This window comes from Sphaerodactylus townsendi, linkage group LG03 (assembly GCF_021028975.2).
Source record: "Sphaerodactylus townsendi isolate TG3544 linkage group LG03, MPM_Stown_v2.3, whole genome shotgun sequence".
NCBI classification, from domain to species: Eukaryota; Metazoa; Chordata; class Lepidosauria; order Squamata; family Sphaerodactylidae; genus Sphaerodactylus; species Sphaerodactylus townsendi.
Window position 1 is genome coordinate 91427374 of NC_059427.1, and position 23067 is coordinate 91450440.

At 40.1% G+C, this 23067-nt stretch overlaps 1 protein-coding gene across 1 annotated transcript in view; it reads left to right on the forward strand.

Moving 5' to 3' along the window:
* HSPA4 (heat shock protein family A (Hsp70) member 4) overlaps positions 1-22409 on the forward strand; it is a 44252-nt gene extending 21843 nt beyond the window's left edge. The window contains exons 5-19 of the mRNA XM_048488093.1: positions 51-150; positions 1307-1440; positions 2747-2991; positions 4731-4807; positions 5206-5357; positions 6795-6901; positions 7196-7329; positions 9847-10028; positions 10582-10674; positions 17423-17575; positions 17721-17846; positions 18307-18414; positions 19766-19885; positions 20296-20457; positions 20984-22409. Coding sequence (XP_048344050.1) covers positions 51-150; positions 1307-1440; positions 2747-2991; positions 4731-4807; positions 5206-5357; positions 6795-6901; positions 7196-7329; positions 9847-10028; positions 10582-10674; positions 17423-17575; positions 17721-17846; positions 18307-18414; positions 19766-19885; positions 20296-20457; positions 20984-21190 — 2100 coding nt within the window. The 3' untranslated portion in view covers positions 21191-22409. The remainder of the gene's footprint in view (positions 1-50; positions 151-1306; positions 1441-2746; positions 2992-4730; positions 4808-5205; positions 5358-6794; positions 6902-7195; positions 7330-9846; positions 10029-10581; positions 10675-17422; positions 17576-17720; positions 17847-18306; positions 18415-19765; positions 19886-20295; positions 20458-20983) is intronic.
* The last annotated feature ends 658 nt before the right edge of the window (positions 22410-23067 follow it).

A 23067-nucleotide genomic window follows, 5' to 3' on the forward strand; every position in this document is an offset into this window, starting at 1 on the left:
GCTGGAAAGAAGCATCTCTTTTTTTAAAACAAATGGTTTGTGTCTTGTAGGTTCCCTGTTTCTTTACTGATGCTGAGCGGAGATCTGTGATGGATGCTACACAAACTGCTGGACTCAACTGTTTGCGATTAATTAATGAAACAACTGCAGGTAGCTAGTTCATTTCCAAATAAAATAAAGTGCAGTACTTTTTTCCATAAATTTTCCAGCATTCAAGTTCAATTTTTTCAACAAAGTTTCTGACATCGGGACTGGCTTCAAAGGAGGAATGATCTCTTAATAAATCTAGTTTGATTTAGTTTAGATACAGTTTGAAAACAATACTATAGGACTGATCCTAACGTAGGTGTGTATGAATTATTTCTATGGAAAAAAATTAAACTCAGCTCTCAGTTCATGCATAGTCTTCACTTGGACATATAGCCAACACACAATGTTAAACTGGTTCTCTAGGTTCTTCATAAATATACAACTGCTTTTTTGTAGTTTCATCTGAACTGTATTAAACAGTGAATCTTGTTTGGGGTGCATTCCAATGAAAATTCTTAAATCTGAAGGAGATTTTTGCAGCATTCTCAGGAATATCTATTAAAGTTTGATATCATCCTATACTAGGATAAGGAATATACTGAGGGCCAGTGGAAGATCGCATCATATGAGGAGTCACACTGGGTTTTTATGCGTGCACTGCTTACTTGTGACTGTGTACTTCACAGGAAGTTTTCCCCATGGTTTTCTGTTTTATGGGCTTCTCCCACTGCTAAGTGTCCATAGCCCAGCCAAGCCACCATTTGGCCCTCCCTCCCCCCACTATCTTGTTTAATATGTAGAGGAGAAACTGCTGTTGTGTGGGTGGGGAAGCTGGGAGGAACAAGAAAACCCAAAGAAAGCCAAATGCATTATTGATTCTCTTTGCTTTCTCTGAAAAGTTGCACTTTGAGAGCTTTCATAAACTTTCATAAACTTCTCAAATCTGTGGGTGCGGTGAGTTGAAAAGAGGGAAATGTGTGCATAACTGAGAATCCAACCTGAAGGGAATTCACGCACATGGCCTGTGGCTAATAAATTTTTTTGGCTAAGGTGTGAAGAGGCTTCAGTGCCTGAATTAGGTACTCAGTGCTCTGATTTCATACAAGTCAGCCTCATATGTTTACACGGTGCTTGCATTTTATCATGAGGAACCATTTGTACACACCTTAGGTTTGTTGGATAGTTGTATTACATATCATAAACTGTTTTATAAATTGTATACCTAGCCAAGAACAAGAATGACTTCTACTTATAGTGATCTGAATTCTTTCTTCAGTTGCTTTGGCATATGGAATCTATAAACAAGATCTGCCTGCGCTTGAAGAAAAACCAAGAAATGTGGTATTTGTCGACATAGGGCATTCAGCTTATCAGGTTTCTGTATGTGCATTCAACAAGGGGAAGCTGAAGGTAAGGGCTAACTACATGTTGAAGAAGGGCATTGCTGCTTTGGCCAGTATGCAGTAACAGAAATAGCCATGAAGTAGGGCATGAAGATAACTCAAAATTGAGCCATAGTTCTGGCATGAAGAATAGCTACCTGTTCCCTTCCTGTATAAATGTATTCCACTTGTAGAAAATGCATAAGTTCTTAAGGTCATGCATTTCCACAAATCATCCAGTCCTATTCAGTTACATTGCTGGCTTGTTGCCCATTTTGGTCATACATGAAGAAGAAGAGTTGGATTTATATCCCCCTTTCTCTCCTGTAAGGAGACTCAAAAGGGCTTACAAATTCCTTTCCCTTCCCCCCCTCACAACAAACACACTGTGAGGTAGGTGAGGCTGAGAGAGCTGTGAAGTACTGTGACTAGCCTAAGGTCACCCAGCTGACATGTATTGGAGTGCACAAACTAATTTAGTTCACCAGATAAGCCAAATTAATCTAGTTCACTAATCTAATTCACCAGATAAGCCAAATTAAAAGGCCAAATTAAAATGTCAGAAATGCAATACATAGGCAATAATAAAATGTTATTATGCTCATTCTTTTCTGCTATAAGTATATACCAAATACTGGTTAATGAAAGAGACAGACTGTAGCAAAAAAGTGTAGGCAACTGCTCCATACTTTTGAATAGATTTAACAATATAGCTCAATAATGGCCTGAACTCAGGTTCATAGATAATCAGTAAGTCCCACATTGAAATATGAATAAAAAGCTGACTTACAAGAGGCTCCTATTCTATTATTTATTTAATTATTTTTTACCCTGCTCTCCTCCACTGTAGCGGGATCAGAGTGGCTCAAAACATAAAACAATAAAATTACAATATACAATAAATCAATAGTGTATATTCTAAAACCCACATACAGTGGCCGTTAAGCTTCCAAGGGTGGAGCAGTCTCAAGATATTCCCAACTATATACTTTGTAGTGAAGCAATCAGTATATTTCTTAAAACTCTGATTCTTCAAATGTGAAGAAGGTCTTTGGAAAGACAGCGGACCTTTTAAATATGTGAAAGGCTGTTTCACCACTGACTAGAACTGCTAACACACAAGCTTTGAACCTGGCAAGTTGATTAAAAATGTATGGCGGTAATTGTGGAGGGGGCCTTTGAGTTGTGTCCTATTTGAGATATTGTATCATTGCTACTGTAGAATTGCTTTGTAGAATTTTGTGTATAACAAAAAATTGTCATTTGTAATCTAGTTCTTAAGTGATTCCTGAGGAATGACTAATGGACACTTTTTGTTCCTCTTTACTGTGAAGGTTCTTGCAACAGCATTTGATTCCATCCTTGGCGGCAGGAAATTTGATGAAGTGTTAGTAAATTATTTTTGTGAAGAATTTGGGAAAAAATATAAACTAGACATAAAGTCCAAAATTCGTGCACTGTTGAGGCTGTCTCAGGAATGTGAGAAACTGAAGAAGTTAATGAGTGCAAATGCCTCTGATCTGCCAATGAACATCGAATGCTTCATGAATGATATTGATGTTTCTGGGACTATGAACAGGTAGGTACCATATTTTAATTTCTGAATAGAACTTCTTTCTTAAATCTTTCTCCTTTACCAAAGTGAACATTTTGCCTTGCGTTCCTCTTTTGCTCCAAATGTATACATATCTATTAGGCTGAAAGCCAGTGGACAAAGGGTAGGAGAAGTAGATCCTAATTTTAGAACAAAACACTTTTCTTGCTTCAACAACTTTTGTGTATTGAGAAGCTTCAGGAGAGCATTATTTTAGTTCTTAAATGATATAAACCAACACATTATGAATTTCATGATGGTGGGGTTCACAAATTTCAGTTTAATTCAAGGCTTTCACAAGTAAGACAGTTGTCTTTTTACTGCTTTCTATTTCACCCAGTATCATTCTGTACCCTTAAAAGTTGCTTCTGTGGTTAGGTGAAGGGGGTATTGTCCAAAATAGTAGGCCATATTGCATCTGTGACTGTAGCGAGAAGGAGGTATTAGTATTTATTTATTAACAATATTTTTATGACTTTTCCACCTGATCAGAGTCTCCAAGGCGGCACACATTAAAACATTTGGGCAATTAAAAACATTTTAAAATGTATTTTCTTTGCACAAGATTGTGTCACAGAGAGACACACATCTCACCATGACATACCTCTGAAGATGCAGGCAAATTTTTAGGAATAAAACCTACCAGAGCGCAGGCATCCAGCCTGGAAAACCCACAACACACAACATTTAAAAACATAAAATTAAAAAACCCACACTATTTCAATAGCTGAAATGAATTTCTGCTGTATTGTTAATTAAATTATGATCCCTGTATGAACTGGTATTTATACCATGTTGTAATAGTATTTTTGGGGGTGGGGGGCATACTTTTCACATGTTTGCTGTTCCTAGTAGACTTTTTGCCATGCAGTTTCGTTTTGAAACTTCTTATGCAAAGAAATAATGGACATCCATCTTAATTATATGCAAAAGATAAAAGACGACTATAACATTTCAAATTGAGGGGTGTATGTGTCACCAATCGTTCCCTCCTGCTCAAAATGAAATGCTGGGCCTGATGGATGGACCCCCCCCCCCCCCCCCCGAATAACTAGGAGACTGGCAAAAATCTCATCCACCCTTCCACTCATGGAAAGCTATGTGGGGTCCAAGCAGAGGCTTAAAGGGGGCGGGAATGGTGTCCAGGGACAACACCTGCTCCGGGTGCCCCCCCCCCCGCGCTTGGGGGCGTGCATGACTCGGATGGGCACTGCAGCGGCAACCATCCAAGCTACCACCACCTCCCTGCAGGCGACCTCCTGCCCTCCCCTGGCTCTGGGGAGGACAGAAGCTAGCCTGTAGGGAGGCGGGGGGGGGGGCAGGGTGCTAAGGTGGGTGGCCCAGGAGCCAGCCTGCCGCCGCAGTGCCATCCAAGCCGCCCCTGTCTTGGTAGGGAAGGAGGCAGCTTGGACAGGCGCCGCAGCAGCAGGCCAGCTCTGTCTTTAGGCACCTCCCCCGTGCCAACTCAGCTCTTCCAAGCCGGGTCGGGGTGGGGGGTGATTTTGCCCCCTCCCCGTCGTTGCGCCCAGGGTCATTTGAACTGCCCCCACCCCCAGTCCCTGTGGGCGGTATGCCCCTGGGTCCATGCTTTTGCTTTTACATATATTTTTGCTTTTACATATATAATTTTCCAGTGTATACCATGTTAACAGTTGTATTCTATTCAATATTTTGCTTTTTCCATAAAATATATTTTAACCTTCTTTTCCCCCCAAACTCTCCAGGAGCAAATTCTTAGAAATGTGTGATGATCTCTTGGCTCGGATAGAACCACCTCTTCGCACTGTCTTGGAGCAAGCTAGTAAGTGGAATTTTTAGTGTCCAGAACATTACACATAACTGTAGTCTGAAATAAATTGTATAGGAATTGGTATATTGAAAAAGTTAGCAATAATTGTTGCTCTGAGTGGTCAGACTGCCAAACATTTAAATGCTTCAAGACTGTCATCTCAAGGACTTTAAAAAAAAACAAAAAAATAACATGGAATAGGTGGAATATTTTATTTTATCCTCTACATTGTCTTAAACAATGGTTCAGTGTAGCATATTCTTCCTCAGTTGGATGTTTGAAGTCAGCTTTGATTGCCAGCAGTTTTCATTTTGATGTGAGACTTTTATTGTGAATGAGTGGGCAGAGTGGAACTGATACTGATGTTTGTACTCAGCTTTAGAATGTCTCAAATGTCTTTTTCATTACAGAATTAAAGAAGGAAGATATCTATGCAGTAGAAATAGTAGGAGGGACTACAAGAATACCCATTGTAAAAGAGCGTGTCAGTAAATTTTTTGGAAAAGAAATCAGCACAACTTTGAATGCAGATGAAGCGGTTGCTCGAGGCAGTGCATTGCAGGTAAAAACTATGGCAGGATTTTCTGACAGGGCACTGACAAGAGGCAGTTTTTTCCGGTTGTTCCCCTAGTCCAGTGGTGGCGAACCTTTGGCACTCCAGATGTTATGGACTACAATTCCCATCAGCCCCTGCCAGCATGGCCAATTGGTCATGCTGGAAGGGGTTGATGGGAATTGTAGTCCATAACATCTGGAGTGCCAAAGGTTCGCCACCACGGCCCTAGTCCAAGGAGAGGTTTAGAAGCCTTGAAAAAATGATGCGGAAAATTGGGGGACTTGCATGCATGAAAAGCCTTGCTCTGTGACTTGCTACACTGACACTGCAATACACTGGGGGTGGGGGGGTGGGCATGGGGGCAGAAAGGACTCAGGTGGTGGTATAATGCTGGTGGTGGCATAAATGTCAGTTGCGCCAGTGTAAGGGTCATTTATGTTGGCATTGGGGTCACTCCGTCTCCTGAGCCCTTTTGGTCCCGTCCCCCCTTTGTGGAATGCACTGTGAACCAGTCCTTCCTGTACTAAAAATGCTTCTCAGGATGTGCTTACAAGACAAATAGCAGGGTGGTGTTTGTCTTCCTGTGTTCATGGCTTTAAAGATTTAAGGTGGTTGCTGCGGGAGGTAGGAACTGTCTGCTATACCTTGTCTCACTGAAAGATAGAAGTTCAATTGTGACCAAATACCCCTCTTCTTCCTATGGAATGGTCTGGTTGTAGGTCTGCTCCTGAAGAATCACACCCACTGAAGAACATTCCACAGGAAGAAGAGTATTTGGTCACAATTGAACTTGTATCTTTTGGTGAGACAAGGTATAGCATCTTCCGTTACTGCTGAATAGAATTCAGTCTGGAAGCTGCTGCTGCTAGCTCAAATGCTTCATGCAGTTCACAGCAGCCCAAGATTATTTAAAACTGAAGGAATAAGTAATGCAGGGAAAATAGTAGCCCTGCTGAGGTACTGTAGGGTTCTGAATTGCAGCTTGTACTTTAAACAGTGTTCAGTGTAATCTTCCTGGGTCCATTTCTAGCTCTTCACAGTTCTGTGTTTTTCTGTTGGACGGTTACTCTTGTAGACTGTTGCGTGGAATACAAGCTACTACAATGTACAGCACAGCTGGCACAGTTATGCCCCAATAAAATAAGTTTTCTACTTAATGACCTTTAATTATACAATTGCTCTCTTCCCCTCATCCCCCACAAACACAAATGAACAGAAGTGTAAAGTTACTTATGATTCATGGACTAAAACAGAAATCTTTTCCTTCTTTGGAAGCGTAATGAACTGCACTTACTGTTTTATAGACATGTTTGCGATCAGGATCTACATGAGCAGGATGTTTTAAATTCAGGCTTCCAAATGCATTTTTAATAGCAAACTGTTGACCTTACAGCTGGCATGTGTTTTTTTATCTGACACAACTTAATGTTTTGTTTCTTACAGTGTGCTATTTTATCCCCAGCTTTTAAAGTGAGAGAATTTTCTATCACAGATTTGGTACCATATCCTATTTCTTTGACATGGAATTCCCCAGCAGAAGAAGGAGCAAGGTAAAATCTTAAAAGCACTTGCGAAGAACTTACTGCCAACAGTAATAGCTAATGATCTATCTGTTTATGTGGATATTCATATGAAACTACTTGAGAGCTAAATCCTTATCTTTTGAAATTGTTTCAAGTAACAGTTTTATTCAAAGCTCGTGATTTTCCTTCACATGAATGCCATTTGGCAGGCAGTGTTTTATAAGCAAACAAATATTTTCTAAAATATAATATTTATCTCTGATAGCTTGTAGCTAAGCTAAGTAAATATATTTTGTATCTGCACAATCTGTGTTTTTGCAGTGATTGTGAAGTCTTCCCTAAAAACCATGCTGCACCGTTTTCCAAGGTTCTCACATTCTACCGAAAGGAACCTTTCCGCCTGGAGGCTTATTACAGTTGTCCTAAAGAATTGCCATATCCAGATCCTGCCATAGGTATGTAAAGCAATAGGAAGCAACATTGGTGTGACACAGGCAGTTATTTTTGCCCTCTTCCTCCATGCAATCTGTTGTTGGGAGTTTTCTTTTTTGTTGCTACATGTTTTCTCAAGGCTTGAGTGAAGTACTTGTTGCCACTGTCAGGTGAATAGAAAAAGAATGTGCATTTTCTCAGATATAGGTTGGTGGAAGGATTCATGCTAAATGGAAAGGGCCAAGGATGAGCTACTAACCAATACACCTTTATTTGAAAAGTTCTGCTTATATAAAGTGGTTTAGAAATTCTGATTCCATTAGAATAGTCAACCTCCCATTATAAAATACTATTAAATAATCTGTTGCTTAATAAGCACAGTAGTTAAGTCTGTCAAAATTATGTTGCTAAAGTTAGCTGAAGAACTCCTTCGCAGTGTTTGTAAAACCGAATGTGAGGAAACCCCCTATGAAAGTCTGTTCCAAAAATGGCAAATGCTACTGAAAAGGCAGATGACCTTGCCTCAGAGGTTCAGAGTTGCTTGAAGGAAATCATAGCAAAAAGCAGATGAGTGATCCTGAGCTGTCATGCAGTTCTATGTAGGGCAAGGCAGTCTTTAAAAGTATATGAGTTCCAGGTTACGAAGAGCTTTAAAGGAAAGAATCAACACCTTGAATTGTTTCTGGAAACAAACAGGCAACCATTGCAGTTACTCTAAGAATGGTGTTCAATGTATTCAATGCCTATTAAGTATGGGTTGCTGCATCCTGTCTCAAGTCTCCAGTTTGTTTTCAAGACAACCCAACACACGGTACCTTACAGAAATTTATGTTAGGATGGATCATTGTTGGATCTGTCAACAGTTTGGGGTGAAGGTTTTGAATTGGATTTCAATAATAAAAGTTACTTCTAGAAAGCTTTTTCTTAGCAGAGAAGCTGTCAGCAAACACCTCCAAATGCTTTGCCCATTAAGTTCACCTAATGGTGACATATCAGTCCCTTTTAGAAAGCCTGTTTCTTCACTTAGAGAAGAGGACAGTCTGGATGTGTAGGCACTGTCCTTCCCACGATCCCTGGAAGCAGGAATAGGTTTTGGTGCTGACCTTGAAAGCCTACATGACCTAGGATTCTTGTACCTTTGGGACCACCTTCTCCAGTACATGCCTTCAAGAGCCTTCTGGTCATCACCTGAAAATCTACTGGTGGCCAAAGCCTGATAGCTATCCAGGTGTCCTAGCCTAAGGGCAGGACTTTCTCAGCCCTGACCCCTACCTGATATAACACACAACCTAGGGAGGCCTGATCTTTAAACAATCTAGTCCAGATTTGTTGGGCCTGTAAGGTAGAGCTGTTCTGCCAGGCAGAACATATATAGTTGAAGGCAGCAATGGTATACACAGCAAATCTGTCAGTCATCCTGAACCTTGTATCTCCCCTGCCCCCGCAAATTATGCGCTAAGTACTATGTTGCTTTTTAGCATTATCTATTGTGCTGTTTTTAATTCAGTTCAATCTATGTTATTTATGTAGTGTATTTTAAATTGTTATCCTCTGGTATGCAGGGAGGCAATGGACTATATATACAAGTATATAGTATAAAACATAAATATAAATAGGATGCTGTTTCCATCTCCAGTTTGGAGGGAGTGTCTACCATCTTCAGTTGACAGACTTCTGCAACTCAGCCATTAACCATTAGGTGTGTCTCTCGGAAACCAGAATCCATGGCCTTCAGCTCAGAAAAAAAATCCACTGACAGACATGAACCATACAGAAAGAACCACCAAAGTAATAAAGAAAGCCAACATCTAGGCTGGCCTTGCTAGCATCTTTCTCCCCATCCTGGGGAACTCATAGACTTTTAATCCTGCCAACTTAGTTTTTTTTCAGAGAGGTCTGTGGTATTCCTTTTTCCTTGAACTCTCTCAGCTTGTATTTTCCTTCATGCGTCTTTCCTCATTCTTGTATCTCTAAGCTATCTCTTTTTAAACAGCCTTTCTTCCCTTGCTATGTTTTTTTTTAGCTCTGGCCTTCCATGGCAGTTGCTTCTTCAGCTGCAAACATGGTCTCTGCCTCATCATTGACAAGAGGCCTTTCGTGCAGCAGTACCATAAATGAATGTCACATCTTAGCTACTGAATTATACTCAATGAAAATCTTATCATTTCTCTGATAGAAGAAATTGAAATGAATGGAGTGAGGTCCCAGACACACAAAAATCCTGCTCCATTTGGTTCAACAAAATCTGATTACTTCTGTTAAAATAGCAGACTGATCTTACAAAATCAGAAGGAATACATTGCCCAAATTGAAACCAGAGATCATTCTAAAGCAGACTGTCACATGACCCATCTTTTATCAGTGCTACAGTTGTAGATATTTGGGTTTTTTGAATGCATGCCACAAACAAGGGATTAGTGCTGAAAGAGGAAACTTTACAAATACTAAAGTGAAACGATGGTAAATGTTTGATTTCAGCACATACTTTCAGGTAATAACCCATAGTTCCATGTATAATTTACTGTCTGGCTTTCCTTTAGGTCAGTTTTTAATTCAGAAGGTAACACCACAAGCGGATGGATCCAGTTCAAAAGTGAAAGTTAAGGTCCGAGTTAACATCCATGGTATTTTCAGTGTTTCAAGTGCATCTTTAGTGGAGGTTCACAAATCAGAAGATGGTGAAGAGCCCATGGAAACAGATCAGCACCCGAAAGAAGAGGAGGTAATTCCTTTGGGTTGTAATATGGCTTTTGCAAAGACTTGGAATAGCTTCTTGTTTCCTACTACTGAATAAAAATTCATGCAGGTAAATCTGTAGGAAATAAATACACGAGGTGTACACTACCACCCCATTGCTTGTAGTAGAAAGGAGTGCTTGGGCCTTTGGAGCTAGTAAGCTAGTATTTTGATATCCATGACTTTTCCAGCCTACTTCTCTTCAGCCTTTGCCACAATCTCCTCCTGTCTTCCCCTGCCACCAGTTCCTTCTAAAAGCCAAGAGATTATATGCTGCTATTAAAGTACTGCACCAGTGTTTTTCCAGCTGAGTTGAACTTCTAGAACTGTTTGTTGTATCTCATACTGAAAGGACAGGGACTACACCATAAGTAAGCCTTCTTTGTCCTCTGGAAACACAGCACGCTTTCCCAAAAGTTAAGATAGCTGTGGCCTCCTTTGGTTTAATGAGTTATACTTCTCTAATAGGGCAAAATAGCTTTCCATGTGTGCAAGAGTAATTGTCTTTAGTCTACACAAGGCTTTCTTTATGTTTTCAGAAGATGCAAGTAGATCAAGAAGAACAACAAAAGAGTGAGGAACATCCACCATCAGCACAACCTGAAAACAAGGCTGAATCAGAGGAAATGGAGGTGAATATGCTGTTTGGAGTAAATTTTGCTTTTCAGATTATTTAAGTAATACTGAGAAGGTAAGACTTTCAGATCCATGGGTTTCCATTTACTTTATGCTGTTGTCCCAAGCATGCATATTGGGAAATATATTTCAATAAAAACAAGGAATCCAAAGTAAATTACAGTGAAATTGAAACTACAGTACTAAAATAGCATATACACAGGACAAAGACAAGATGCAGGCCAGGCTTATTTTTTATTTCAAATGCCATGAAATATACTCTGAAGCTGAGTACTCCCTCTTGTATCCATTCCTGAGAGAGAACAGCTTCATGGGAGCCTCTGGAAGGCTGTTCCATAATATAGCAGCTGCTGTGATTTAAGCTCATGTTTGAAAAAATGACAGTTGTTGCAGATCTTTAGGTAAATGTCAAGTAAAAAAAAGCCTTCTGGGAGGAGCAAAGCTGCTGGGTGGGTTCATGTGGAGACAGGTTGTTAAAGAGCCTTAAAAGTAAGAAGTAGCAACTTTAACTGAACTCTGGAAAAGGAAACCAATGTAAAAAAGCATCAGAAGCTAGGTAACATGTACAACATGGCTCACCAAAAGTGATCAGGTTACAACTATTTAAGAACATAAGAACATAAGAACAAGCCAGCTGGATCAGACCAGAGTCCATCTAGTCCAGCTCTCTGCTACTCGCAGTGGCCCACCAGGTGCCTTTGGGAGTTCACATGTAGGATGTGAAAGCAATGGCCTTCTGCGGCTGTTGCTCCCGAGCACCTGGACTGTTAAGGCATTTGCAATCTCAGATCAAAGAGGATCAAGATTGGTAGCCATAAATTGACTTCTCCTCCATAAATCTGTCCAAGCCCCTTTTAAAGCTATCCAGGTTAGTGGCCATCACCACCTCCTGTGGCAGCATATTCCAAACACCAATCACACGTTGCGTGAAGAGGAAGTGTTTCCTTTTGAGTAGTCCTAATTCTTCCCCAGCATTTTTCAATGAATGCCCCTGGTTCTAGTATTGTGAGAAAGGAGAGAAAAATTTCTCTCTGTCAACATTTTCTACCCCATGCATAATTTTATAGACTTCAATCATTATCCCCCCCCTCAGACGTCTCCTCTCCAAACCTAAAGAGTCCCAAGCGGCTGCAGCCTTTCCTCATAGGAAGATTGAAACTTCCAGTCCCTCAATCATCCCCTCAGATTGCTCTTCTCTGCACTTTTTTTCTATCTCTTCAATATCCTTTTTTGAGGATGTGGTGACCAGAACTGAACACAGTTACTCCAAAGGTGTGGTTAGCACCACTATGACTTTATATAAAAGGGCATGACAATCTTTGCAGTTTTATTATCAATTCCTTTCCTGATTATCCCCAGCATAGAGTTTGCCTTTTCCACAGCTTTGCCATACATTGAGTTGACATTTCCCATGGAACTATCAACTAAAGGCGCCCAAATCCTTTCCTGGTCTGTGACTGATAGCACTGACCCTGTAGGCGATAGCTTAATGTGAAGTTTGGATTTTTTGCCCTATGTTGCATCACTTTGCATTTTGCTTTATATTGAACTGCATTTGCCATTTCTTAGCCCACTCACCTAATTTATCAAAGGTCAGCTTGGAGCTCCTCGCAATCACTTTGTGGTTCTCACCACCTACATAATTTGGTATCATCTGCAAACTTGGCCACCACGCTACCCACCCTACTTCCAGGTCATTTTATGAATAGGTTAAAGAGCACTGGATCCCATCACTGGGATCCTTGGGGGACCCCACCACTCCCCACATCTCTCCATTGTGAGAATTTCCCATTTACACCCACTCTTTGCTTCCTGTTTCTCCAACCAGTTTTTGTAATCACATAGGAGGACTTCCCCTCTTATTCCTTCATTGCTGAGGTTTTTTCTCCAATAGTCTCTGGTGAGGAACTTTGTCAAAAGCTTTCTTTTGGAAATCCAAGTAGACAATGTCCACTGGTTCCCCCTTATCCACATGCCCTATTTACATCCTCAAAGAACTCTAGTAAGTTTTGTAAGACAGGATTTGCCTCTGCAAAAAAAGCCATGCCTGACTCTTTTCTCAGCAGGTTTTGCTTTTTGTTACATGTTTTATAATTTTATCTTTAATGACAGATTCTACTAATTTACCAGGAACAGATGTCAAACTGACTGGCCCTGTTAATTTCGGGTCCCCTAGATCCTTTCTTAAAAGATTGGTGTGACATTGGCCATCTTCCAGTCTTCAGGGATGGAGCCTGATTTCAAGGATAAAGTTGCATATTAAAGTGAGGAACATCAGCAATTTCATGCTTGGAGCTCTTTAAGAACTCTTGGAGTGAATGCCAATCTGGACCAGGGGATTTGGTGGCATTTAGTTTATCAATGGCTGCCAGAACTTCTTCGCCAATCTACCACTATCTTAGTTAGTTCCTGGGGATTAAGCCTCCTAAGAAGCTTGGTTCAGGTGCAGGAATTTTCCTCCACCTCACTCTTAGGTCGAAGACAGATGCAAAGAATTCATTCAGCTTCTCTGCAATCTCCCTGTCATCTTTTAGCACACCCTTTGTTCCCTTGTCATCCTAACGGGCCTACCGCTTCCCTTGCTGGCTTCTAACTTTTGATGTGCTTGAAGAACTGTTTGTTGCTGGTTTTGATGTTCACAGCCATGCGTTCCTCATAATCCTTTTTTGCCTCCCTTACAGCTAACTTGCTTCTCTTTTGCCACCATTTTGTGTTCTCTCTGAGGTATTCTTTATCAGTTCAGTTGGACTTCCATTTTCTAAAAGACCTCTTTTTTCCCCTAATAATTTCCTCCGCGTGTGGTAACCATGGTGGCTTTCTTTTGGACTGAAGCTGCCTTTCCTAACCTGTGGAGACACATTCCAGTTGAACTTTTAAGACTGTGTTTTTAAATAACCTTCCAGCATCTTGGACATGTTTGACTCTCTTGATTTTCCCTTTCAGCTTCCTGCGCACTATCCCCCTCATCTTTGAGAAATTTCCCTTTCTGAAGGTGAATGTAACTACATTAGTAGTTGTCACTTGTTCGCATGCAGAGATACTGAATCTGACAGCATTGTGGTCGCTGTTCCCTATCGGCTCAACAACGCTGACTTCCCGCACCAGGTCCTGGGTCCCACATAGAATTAGATCTGGGATCACATCTCCCCTGGTTGGTTCTACAACCATCTGCTCTAAGCCACAGTCATTTAGCATATCCAGGAATGTTCTCTCCTTACTATGACCTGAACATGCATTTTTCCAGTTTATATGGGGAGATTTAAAATGGCCCATTACCACGACTTATTTGCTTTTGTTGGCCTCTCTAATTTCTTTTTCCATCTCAGAATCATAACGTGCGCTTTGGTCAGGGGGACGATAGTATATTCCTAATGTTAAACTATGCTTCACCCCTGGTATTGATATCCACAGTGCTTCTGTAGAGGAATCAGCTCCACCTGCATTGTCTATTTTATGTGACACTATGCTTTCTCTTTGATGTAGAGGGCCACCTTACACCCCAATCAAGCCCTGTCACCATCCTTCCTGTAAGAACATGTAACCTGGGATAACAGCATCCCACTGGTTCACCCTCATTCCACCATGTCCTCTGTGATGCCCACTATATCAATGTCCTCCTTCAAAACTCTGGCCTCCAGCTCTCTCCCCATTTTAGTCCGAATAGCTGCTACTATTAGCATAGAGACACTTGTATACTCTGTCTCTGTCCCTAACCTGGAAGTTATGTGTTTTGCCCTCTAGCCTTTTGTAGACACTATCACTTATCACATTGCTATGTTTCCTCACTTGTATGTGGTTGATTTAAAAAAACCTCCTTCTCTGTCTGCATCCCCATGGACTCTGTATTCCGAACCGAAGTCACCTCGAAATACCAATCGACTTTCCCCCAGGAATCTGTTTAAAAGCTTCATTCTGCCACCTTTTTAATGTTGAAGCGCCAGCAATGGTTCCTCTTTGGTTAAGATGAAGCCCGTCCCTTTTATTTTAGACCTGCCTTATCCCAAAAAGGTTCCCCAGTTCCTGACAAATCTGGAAACCCTCTGCCTTGCACCACCTTCTCATCCACGCATTGAGGACCCACTGTATCTCCAGCTTGCCTAGCTGCGCCCTGCGCGATGGAACAGGTAACATTTCAGAGAATGCCACCTTGGGAGTCCTGGATTTTAACCTTTCACCTATAGCCTAAATTTAGCTTGGAGAACCTCCCGGCTACCATTTCCCAATGTCATTGGTATTCCAATGTGGACCACAACTGCTGACTCCACCCCAGCACTGTCCTTAACAGCCTATCTAGGCGTAGCGTGACATCCGCTAACCTTAGCACCAGGCAGGCCGTCACCATCGCGGTCATCACGCCTGTCACAAACCCAACTCTCTATATTCCTGATGATCGAATCACCCACTACAAGGAGCCCCCCACCTCCCCGAGGGGTATCCTCAGTGCGAGAGGATAGCTGATCACCAGTTAAGGAAGGGATCCCATCTAAGGGAGCATCTTCCCCCACCTCAGACTGGCACCCTCTGTCACCCAGACTCTCATTCTCCATGACATCTGAAGAGATGTCACCTTGGGAGTGGGACCCGGCTGCTAGGTCCCTGAAAGCCTCAATAATATTTGAGCTAGTTGAAGTTTCCAAGTTGTTTTCAAGGCCAACTCTGTGCTGATTCTACAAGGGAACATAATTTCCATCCTGGCTCCTGTCCAAAGTGGGCAGCACAGTTCCCTCTAGAATTGTCTACAACCAGTATCATCTCTGTTTTATCTGGGTTACTGTTTTGCCTGGTCTGCTGCGGCCACTTCACATCAACATATTAACACTTGCTCAGGAAGCGCAGGGCATAGTCATCACATTTGATGACATCTGTGTGAGAGTTTTGGATAGTTTAAATCAGTAGCCTTATATAAATGTTAAAAAGCATGGCAAATAGCACAGATCCCTCAGACTATGTCCCAGTCAGCATAATCTCTTGTAACCACTCTCTCAACTTGTTTGGGTAAGCACCATTTTTCTGATTCCTGCCCTATTCTCCAGGTGGTCAGCTGTACTGAATGCCACCGAAAGAGAAGGCAACATCACAAAGAAATGCTTGCCTTATTTACAGAACTTACAGCTTTAATTGAAATGGGTCAATGACAATTGAGGCATCTAGGGAAAACTATTGCTCTGCTACCACCACCTCAATTCCTTTTAGTACATTGTTAGTCTGTCCTTCCTTTTAAAGATGTCAGAATAGTGCATATAACTCTCCCTTTTCCCATTTATCTCATCAACAACCCTGCAAGGTAGATTAAAAGAGCTAAGAGAGCAACTGATCCAAAATCATCTAGTAATATCCATTATAGACTCAGGAGTTGAATATGCATTTCCTGGATCCTAGTCTGATACTCTGCTATATCATGCTGGCTCATACTCCTAAGAAAAGGAAAATGGAAATTGGCCCCTAATAGCTCCTTTGTCTACAGAATGCTTCCTCAACTGGAAACAGCCTTACCTTATCTTAAAGTTCTTGGGAAGTTCACTTCTGACAAGGAATCATTGATCAGAACAATGAGATAATTTCATGCAACCCACACCTGAGAAATTCTGGGGTGTTTGGACTATGGAAATCTTATATAGGCCCAATTACATCAAACCCTCATGACCATACAAAACCTTCCAGTTTATCACTTTATAAGAGCTTCTCAGAGCCTAGAAGACATTTTCCATATAAATATAAACAAAACTGAAGTCTTGTTTGAAGATTTTTCTGGGCATCTATTCAAAGTTGTCTCTTTCCCAAAGATGGGACAGTGAGTCCATAGCTGAAAAAGTAAAAATTTTATGTTTTGTACATTTGAATACTAAAGCAAATTGTCAGGCTTGTATTTGTTCAACAAATACCTCTTGTAGACAAGGGACTACTACAGTATCTCGACATCTTAATAGTCAGGAACAACAGATATCCATACTGCACATAGTAGTCTTCACAACATTCAGGAGAAATGACCAGGTAGTGCTTTTGAGTATCTCTGCTGTGTGATCTCACTGAACTGGACGCTTGACACGATCTGAGATTGTATCAGCAAAGACAGATTGCAGCTAATAGTCAAATTGCTATCCATATAGGATAGGACTCTGAAATTGTTAAATACCTAATGTAAATAATTGTGCGTGACATGGATTTTTCACTAAAGTTACTCAAGGTGTCTTCCAATCTCTCTAAATTTTCCTAGCTCTGTAGTGAACTATGGGACTGTGTTCCTTTTAAGAGAAAAACAGGATGCCAAGGACCTGATCTGTTACTCTGAAGAGCCTAATAATCCAGCCTCTCCCTGCCCCTCTCCTTCCAAACCCCACCCCCAGCAGAATTGCCATTTAGACTACCAGAATTCCTCAGGGCATTCTGAAGCTTCAGGGATGGACTTTTAACCCACTGCCCTTGCGGGATAGCCACACCCATCTTCAACCGACAAATTGTCCCAACTATAGCACAGGCTGCATTACTTAACCTCCTTTAACGATCACCTGGTAAAAGTTAAATCCCACATACATCTCCTCATACATGCCTGATACAATCTGGGACCATTGATGACATGATGGTGTGGCCCAACAAGGCTATCTCTGCTCAGATGTGTAAGTCCTCAGCCATTTTAGATGACAACTCACTAGACCATTGTGTTTACTGAAAATCCCACCCCCAAACTGAGATAAATGCCACAATTGATATGTCATGTTTTTGTTTCCAAACTATTTTTTTATTCAGACCTCTCAAGCTGGTTTAAAAGACAAGAAAACCGATCAGCCTCCTCAGGCTAAAAAGGCAAAAGTAAAAACAACTACAGTTGACCTTCCTATTGAGAATCAACTGTTGTGGCAAAGAGGAAAGGATATGTTGAACTTATTTATTGAGAATGAGGTAAGCAATAAGGATCAGTAGAAAATTTTACAAGTGATTGGAGAACAGAAGTTGATTTGTCTGATCCTGTACTGAAGGGAGCTTGGAATGAACTTTCAAGAGTTCTTTGTTGAAACACAAGTATAATGAATATGTCTTTTTGCAGGGTAAAATGATCATGCAGGATAAACTGGAGAAGGAACGGAACGATGCCAAGAATGCAGTTGAGGAATATGTTTATGAAATGAGAGACAAACTCTGTGGCATGTACGAGAAGTTTGTTAGTGAAGAGGTAGGTGTTGCTAATGACTACGGTCAGAACAAGTTAAAACCAATTTGCTTAGTATACCAATAACTTGCTCTGCAGCTTATATAGTATATTACCCAGAGAACACTGCATGACTGTGGAGTTGTTACTTAATTAATCATTTATTTAATTTAGTATTGCCTTGTCTTTAGGCAACATGGAAATCACACACCACTTCAGTTACTTCACACTTGGAACCTGCAGTCATTCTGCTTGCACAATTGCCTACACCAATTCAATACTTTCTCAGCTGCCCAAATCATTTTCTATTTTCCCACTTGTGTTCCTAACTCTGCTTCCTAACCTATTCCTGTCACTCCCCCTACTAACAGCATAAAACTATCCTCTCCTCGGTTTTAAATGATTTGATGTGGTGTTCATGGAAAAATAACCTTTATAAATTGTATTTCAGTTGGCTCGTATTTTTCCTTTGTTTTTTATTTAGGATCGTAATAGTTTCACTCTGAAGTTGGAAGACACAGAAAACTGGCTATATGAAGGGGGTGAAGATCAACCTAAGCAAGTTTACATTGATAAGTTAGCAGAGCTAAAGGCAAGTGTGTTAACTGTTTAGCTGAAACTTGACACACAAGGGTGTAATGGGAAATTCTAAATTGCTCTTTGAAGAGCTACAGTGAAAGATTTTACTTTACTGTCTCTTAAGCGCAGTGTATTGTGTGGTTACCAAGATGATGCAAGCTTATCTGTGTTAACCTCATTCTGTGGTGTTATAAAAACTGTATTGGTTGCATTACCTATCACTTTTTTATGTACATCCTACCTTCCATCATGAAACTCAAGGCAGTGTAATTAAGATTTTGAAGAGGTCTCCAATATGAGCAATGGCTAGAAATATACCTTAACTTCAGCAAATGTCCTACAGTGTGCATTGCAATCATAACTGTGGTGTGTTTTGAGATGCATGTTCTTTTAAATAAGATTGTTCTTTCATTTTACCTGAAATGTATTTATGTAGCTTGGTGTTTTATTTTGAATCTGTAGTTGCTCTCCTATTGTCTTTCTCCATGTTGGTAGACTTTGTGTGTCCAGACTTCTCTCACTGATGATAAACTGAGCTGCTGTTTGTATAAAGATGTCTGAACGTTGTCCTTCCTGCTGCAACCAAATACATTATATGGTGTCAGAAGTGGGATTGATTTCAAACCCCGAGTTCACATGTGCTGCAAGGCTATTTGGCTGAAAATTGAAAACATTGGGAACAAGTTTTTCACAGCATCTTGACAGTAGCTGGCATTGATAACATATCAAACAAATGGCAAGAGTCTATTTTGTTCAACCGTGGGAGGGAGAAGCCTGGGCACACAAATTCTACCATCATGGAGTAAGAGAAAAGGACAACAACTAGGCTCATAATAAAACACCAGGCTACATAAATACATTTCAGGTATGATGGAAGAACAGTCTTATTTAAAGGGGCATGCACCACATTTCCTCTCTCACGTGTGTGTGTGTTTGTTTTTTGCGCAAGTGGCTTTTGTAGTTTTGCTAGACATGGGTCTTCCTGGTTACAAACCTTTTTTCTAACCCTTTAGCAAAGTTTGCATATAGTTGCCAGTAGACTATATATATCAGGGACAGAACCATCCACTGGATTTGTTGATGTTGTGGTGGTGGTGCCTCTGTAATTCTCCATCATGTAGAAACAGAATTAATATTTTTGGCAGTGGGAAGAACCAATGTTCACAAGAGTCCTTTTGCCTCATGTGCATACCATAGCCATTATGTGTATTAACTTGAACATGGGAAACTGCCTTCTAAAAACTGTTTAAAATTAAGTACACCATGGGAATATAAATATTTAGAATTTCAGCAGTGAGTCTTGAGATACAAGTGTACCAGTTTAGATGTGTAACTATACTTCAGTAAACTTCTCTGCAATTCAGGCTGTGGGTCAGCCGATTCAGGCACGATTTCAAGAATCTGAAGAAAGACCAAAAGCCTTTGAAGATCTGGGAAAACAACTCCAACTCTACATGAAAGTTGTTCATGCATTTAAAGCAAAGGTGTGTGATCTCTTGGTTTCCTGTGTCCTTCCTCTTATTTTGATAGACAGTGTTTTCAAAATTACCTGAAATGTTTCCCACAGTAAAGTTTAAATCCATTGTAGCAGTTCTTTCAGTTTCAGGGTGATGTGACAAATCTCCAGAATAACATTTGCAAGTTGTAGCTTTATCCTTTTTATTGCAAGTCACTTTTCACTTCTCCTTTGTAAAACTGGATCTTTATTATCTGTGTGATCCAGCAGAGAAGTTTGTTTAGTATCAACTCTGATTCCATTTTCCATTTGTTACTTTTGTCTGGTTATGGAGGTGAAAGTTCTGGGTGTGCCAGAAAGATGAAAATGGGTAGCTGCATCACTATATGAACTGCATGATATCTTGCATGATGACGAGTTGAATTTCTTAAAATGTAGGATGAACAGTATGACCACTTAGATGCGGCGGAAGTGGCCAAAGTGGAAAAGAGTGTAAATGAGGCAATGGAGTGGATGAACAATAAGCTCAACCTTCAGAACAAGCGAAGTCTTGCTTTGGACCCACTTGTCAAGGTGAAAGAGATTGATACTAAAATAAAAGTAAGTCGTTCTTCTGGCTTTGCAGAAAAAAACTGTTACATTGAATGATGTTATGTGGAGTGGGGTTGCATGATACCTTCTAACATTACTAGTATTGATTCTAGAATTTTTTGTACTGTCCTTTGATCATCTACATTTTGTATGTGTGCAAGAAAAGGCATTGTGATTGCAGTTCGTCTGTGCACAGCATTTTCATGATATTGTTCTTTTGTAAAGCAAACTAAGGGGAAATGGAGCTGATTTAGCATAGTGACAAGGAGAATGAGCCATGATCTGCAGGGTCCCTACTTCAAATATCCATGGCTGGAAGTTTTCTGTGAACCTTGTAGGGACTTAATCAAACCTTGTGTTGTTAGCCCCTTCTCCTATCTGCAATATTGGGATGGTGATGGCTTTCCATGCATAGGTATTATAAAGAATTACATTAAGATAATATGTGTGAAGTGCTTTGAAAAGTGAAAGTATTTGTATAAATGTTGGGCTTTATAATGATCAGGAATATGGCTTTTTACCTTTTTCATTTTAGGAACTGATAAACACATGTGATCCAATAGTCACCAAACCAAAACCCAAGGTAGAACTTCCAAAAGAGGATCTAAAACCAACAGAACAAAATGGCCCAGTAGAAGGCCAGGGAGATGGCGACAGAGGGTCTCAGACAGTGGAACAGAGTTCTGATTCAACAACTCCAGCATCTACAGAAAAGAAACTTCCTGAAATGGACATTGATTGATTGAATTCCAGTACTTGTTTATATTAGAAATTACAATAAAGCTTTAAGTTGTCAACTTGCATTTGGAATAAGAATGGGAGCCAAATGGGAACTGCAGCTTACTCACGGTTGCTCTGTTTTGGGGTAGGATTGGTCCATATGAGGCATCTTGACTCTCGGGTAGCAAACTATTCAGCTGAATAAGTTCATATGTTCTGCCATGTGATATTAGAACCCTCTGGTAACCATTAGATTTACAGACATAGCTGATCCTTCAGTGTACTTACACTCCTGAGTTACATTTTTAAAAGAGTGAGGACAACTAGAAGAGAATGTTAGGCTTCTGATCAACTATGAAGTTGCTATTGTGGATTGCAGCAGCAGCATTATATGTATTGACTGAGAGAGAATGCCAGAGGTGTTTGAAGCTCTGTTCCTAGTGGGAAAATAGAACAAAGCAAAGTACCAGTTTGAAATCCTTCTGCAATTACAAAAGCAATAAAAATGTACTTTCTAGCAGGAAATCAGCTCATTTCATGTTGTGCTACTTACAGAAAATGTGAAGTATATTACACCATTGATCAGATGACATGTTTGTGTGAAATATAAAAAATTGAAAGGGGCAGATTATTTGTTTTGAGCTGTATCGAAGTAATGTCCACACTCAGTTGTGGGTATTAATGTCCCAGACACCACATCAACTTGCTTATCTGATACACAGGGCAGTAAATATGTATCTAAACCTGCTATTAGATATGCAAATATGTATGCTCATGGTAAATTCTCACCATCTATATGAAATGTTGTGTAAATTTCTGTCTCTAGTTTAAGTAGTTGCTTGTAGAGAAAATGAAGATATACTGCTTGCTGTCGATTGTACCTACGGATGATTCTGATTAGTTGCTAACCTTGAAAAGAAAATTTGCTTCCTATGTTTGACTTCCAACAGAAAGCAAATCTGGCAGTTTTCTCATGTGCTCCTCTACCCTTTTGGCTGTTTTGCTTGTAGTATTGATACTTGTCATAAACTTGTATGTGTTGAAATTAAAATGGAAACATCCGTACACATTGCAAGAAATAAATGCACTGGATTATACTGGATTTTTAAAATTGTTGATTATGGGTCAAAGAAACAAAGTTCTTGAGAATTTGGAAAAATTGATGTATCTTCCTATTGCAATAGATCTTTAAAAGAAACCTGAAAACTGTGTAAACTGAACTCATTAAAATATTAATGAGATTTTTGAATTTGTAAAGTCATGCTTAACAATTGCACCTCAGTTATTCCATCACTCTGGATTACATCTTTTAGTTTACACCTTAAATGAGTTCTGTGTTTTCGGCAAGTATCTGTTGACAGCACTGACAGTGTACAGGTGTTTGAAAGCATTACTTCGTTCTAGCTGCATGGTTGAGCAACATGTGAAGTATAACTATCATAGATATTCATCTTTCAGTTAAGATGCAATTTATGTTTATAATATAGGAGATGCTTTAAATTCAAGAACCCCTTGAGTACATTCCTTTCATTCTTCTTCCCTACACTAAAAGGCAGTTATTTCTGCTGTTTTTCTATCTGCTACATCAACTGTTGCCTATTAATGACAGTTGCAACTCTTCTAATGAAATAAAAGCTTTAGATCTGCCCTTTGGTTTCTCAGCTTTTATTTCCCGCCATTTTGACACAGTTTTCCTTAAGCCCAAAGATCTTGCCATTCTATGTGTAACCAATCGTGAAATAAATATTTTAAAGTGCTGCAGGAAAGTCCTGCCTGTTAATCTAATATGAAATGGATTTGTATAAATTAGTATGCCAATTGACATGATTTCTGATTCAGTATCTCAAATTGGAATTAAATGATCTATGTGTTTAATGAAGGTGCTGCTTTGAAGAAAGA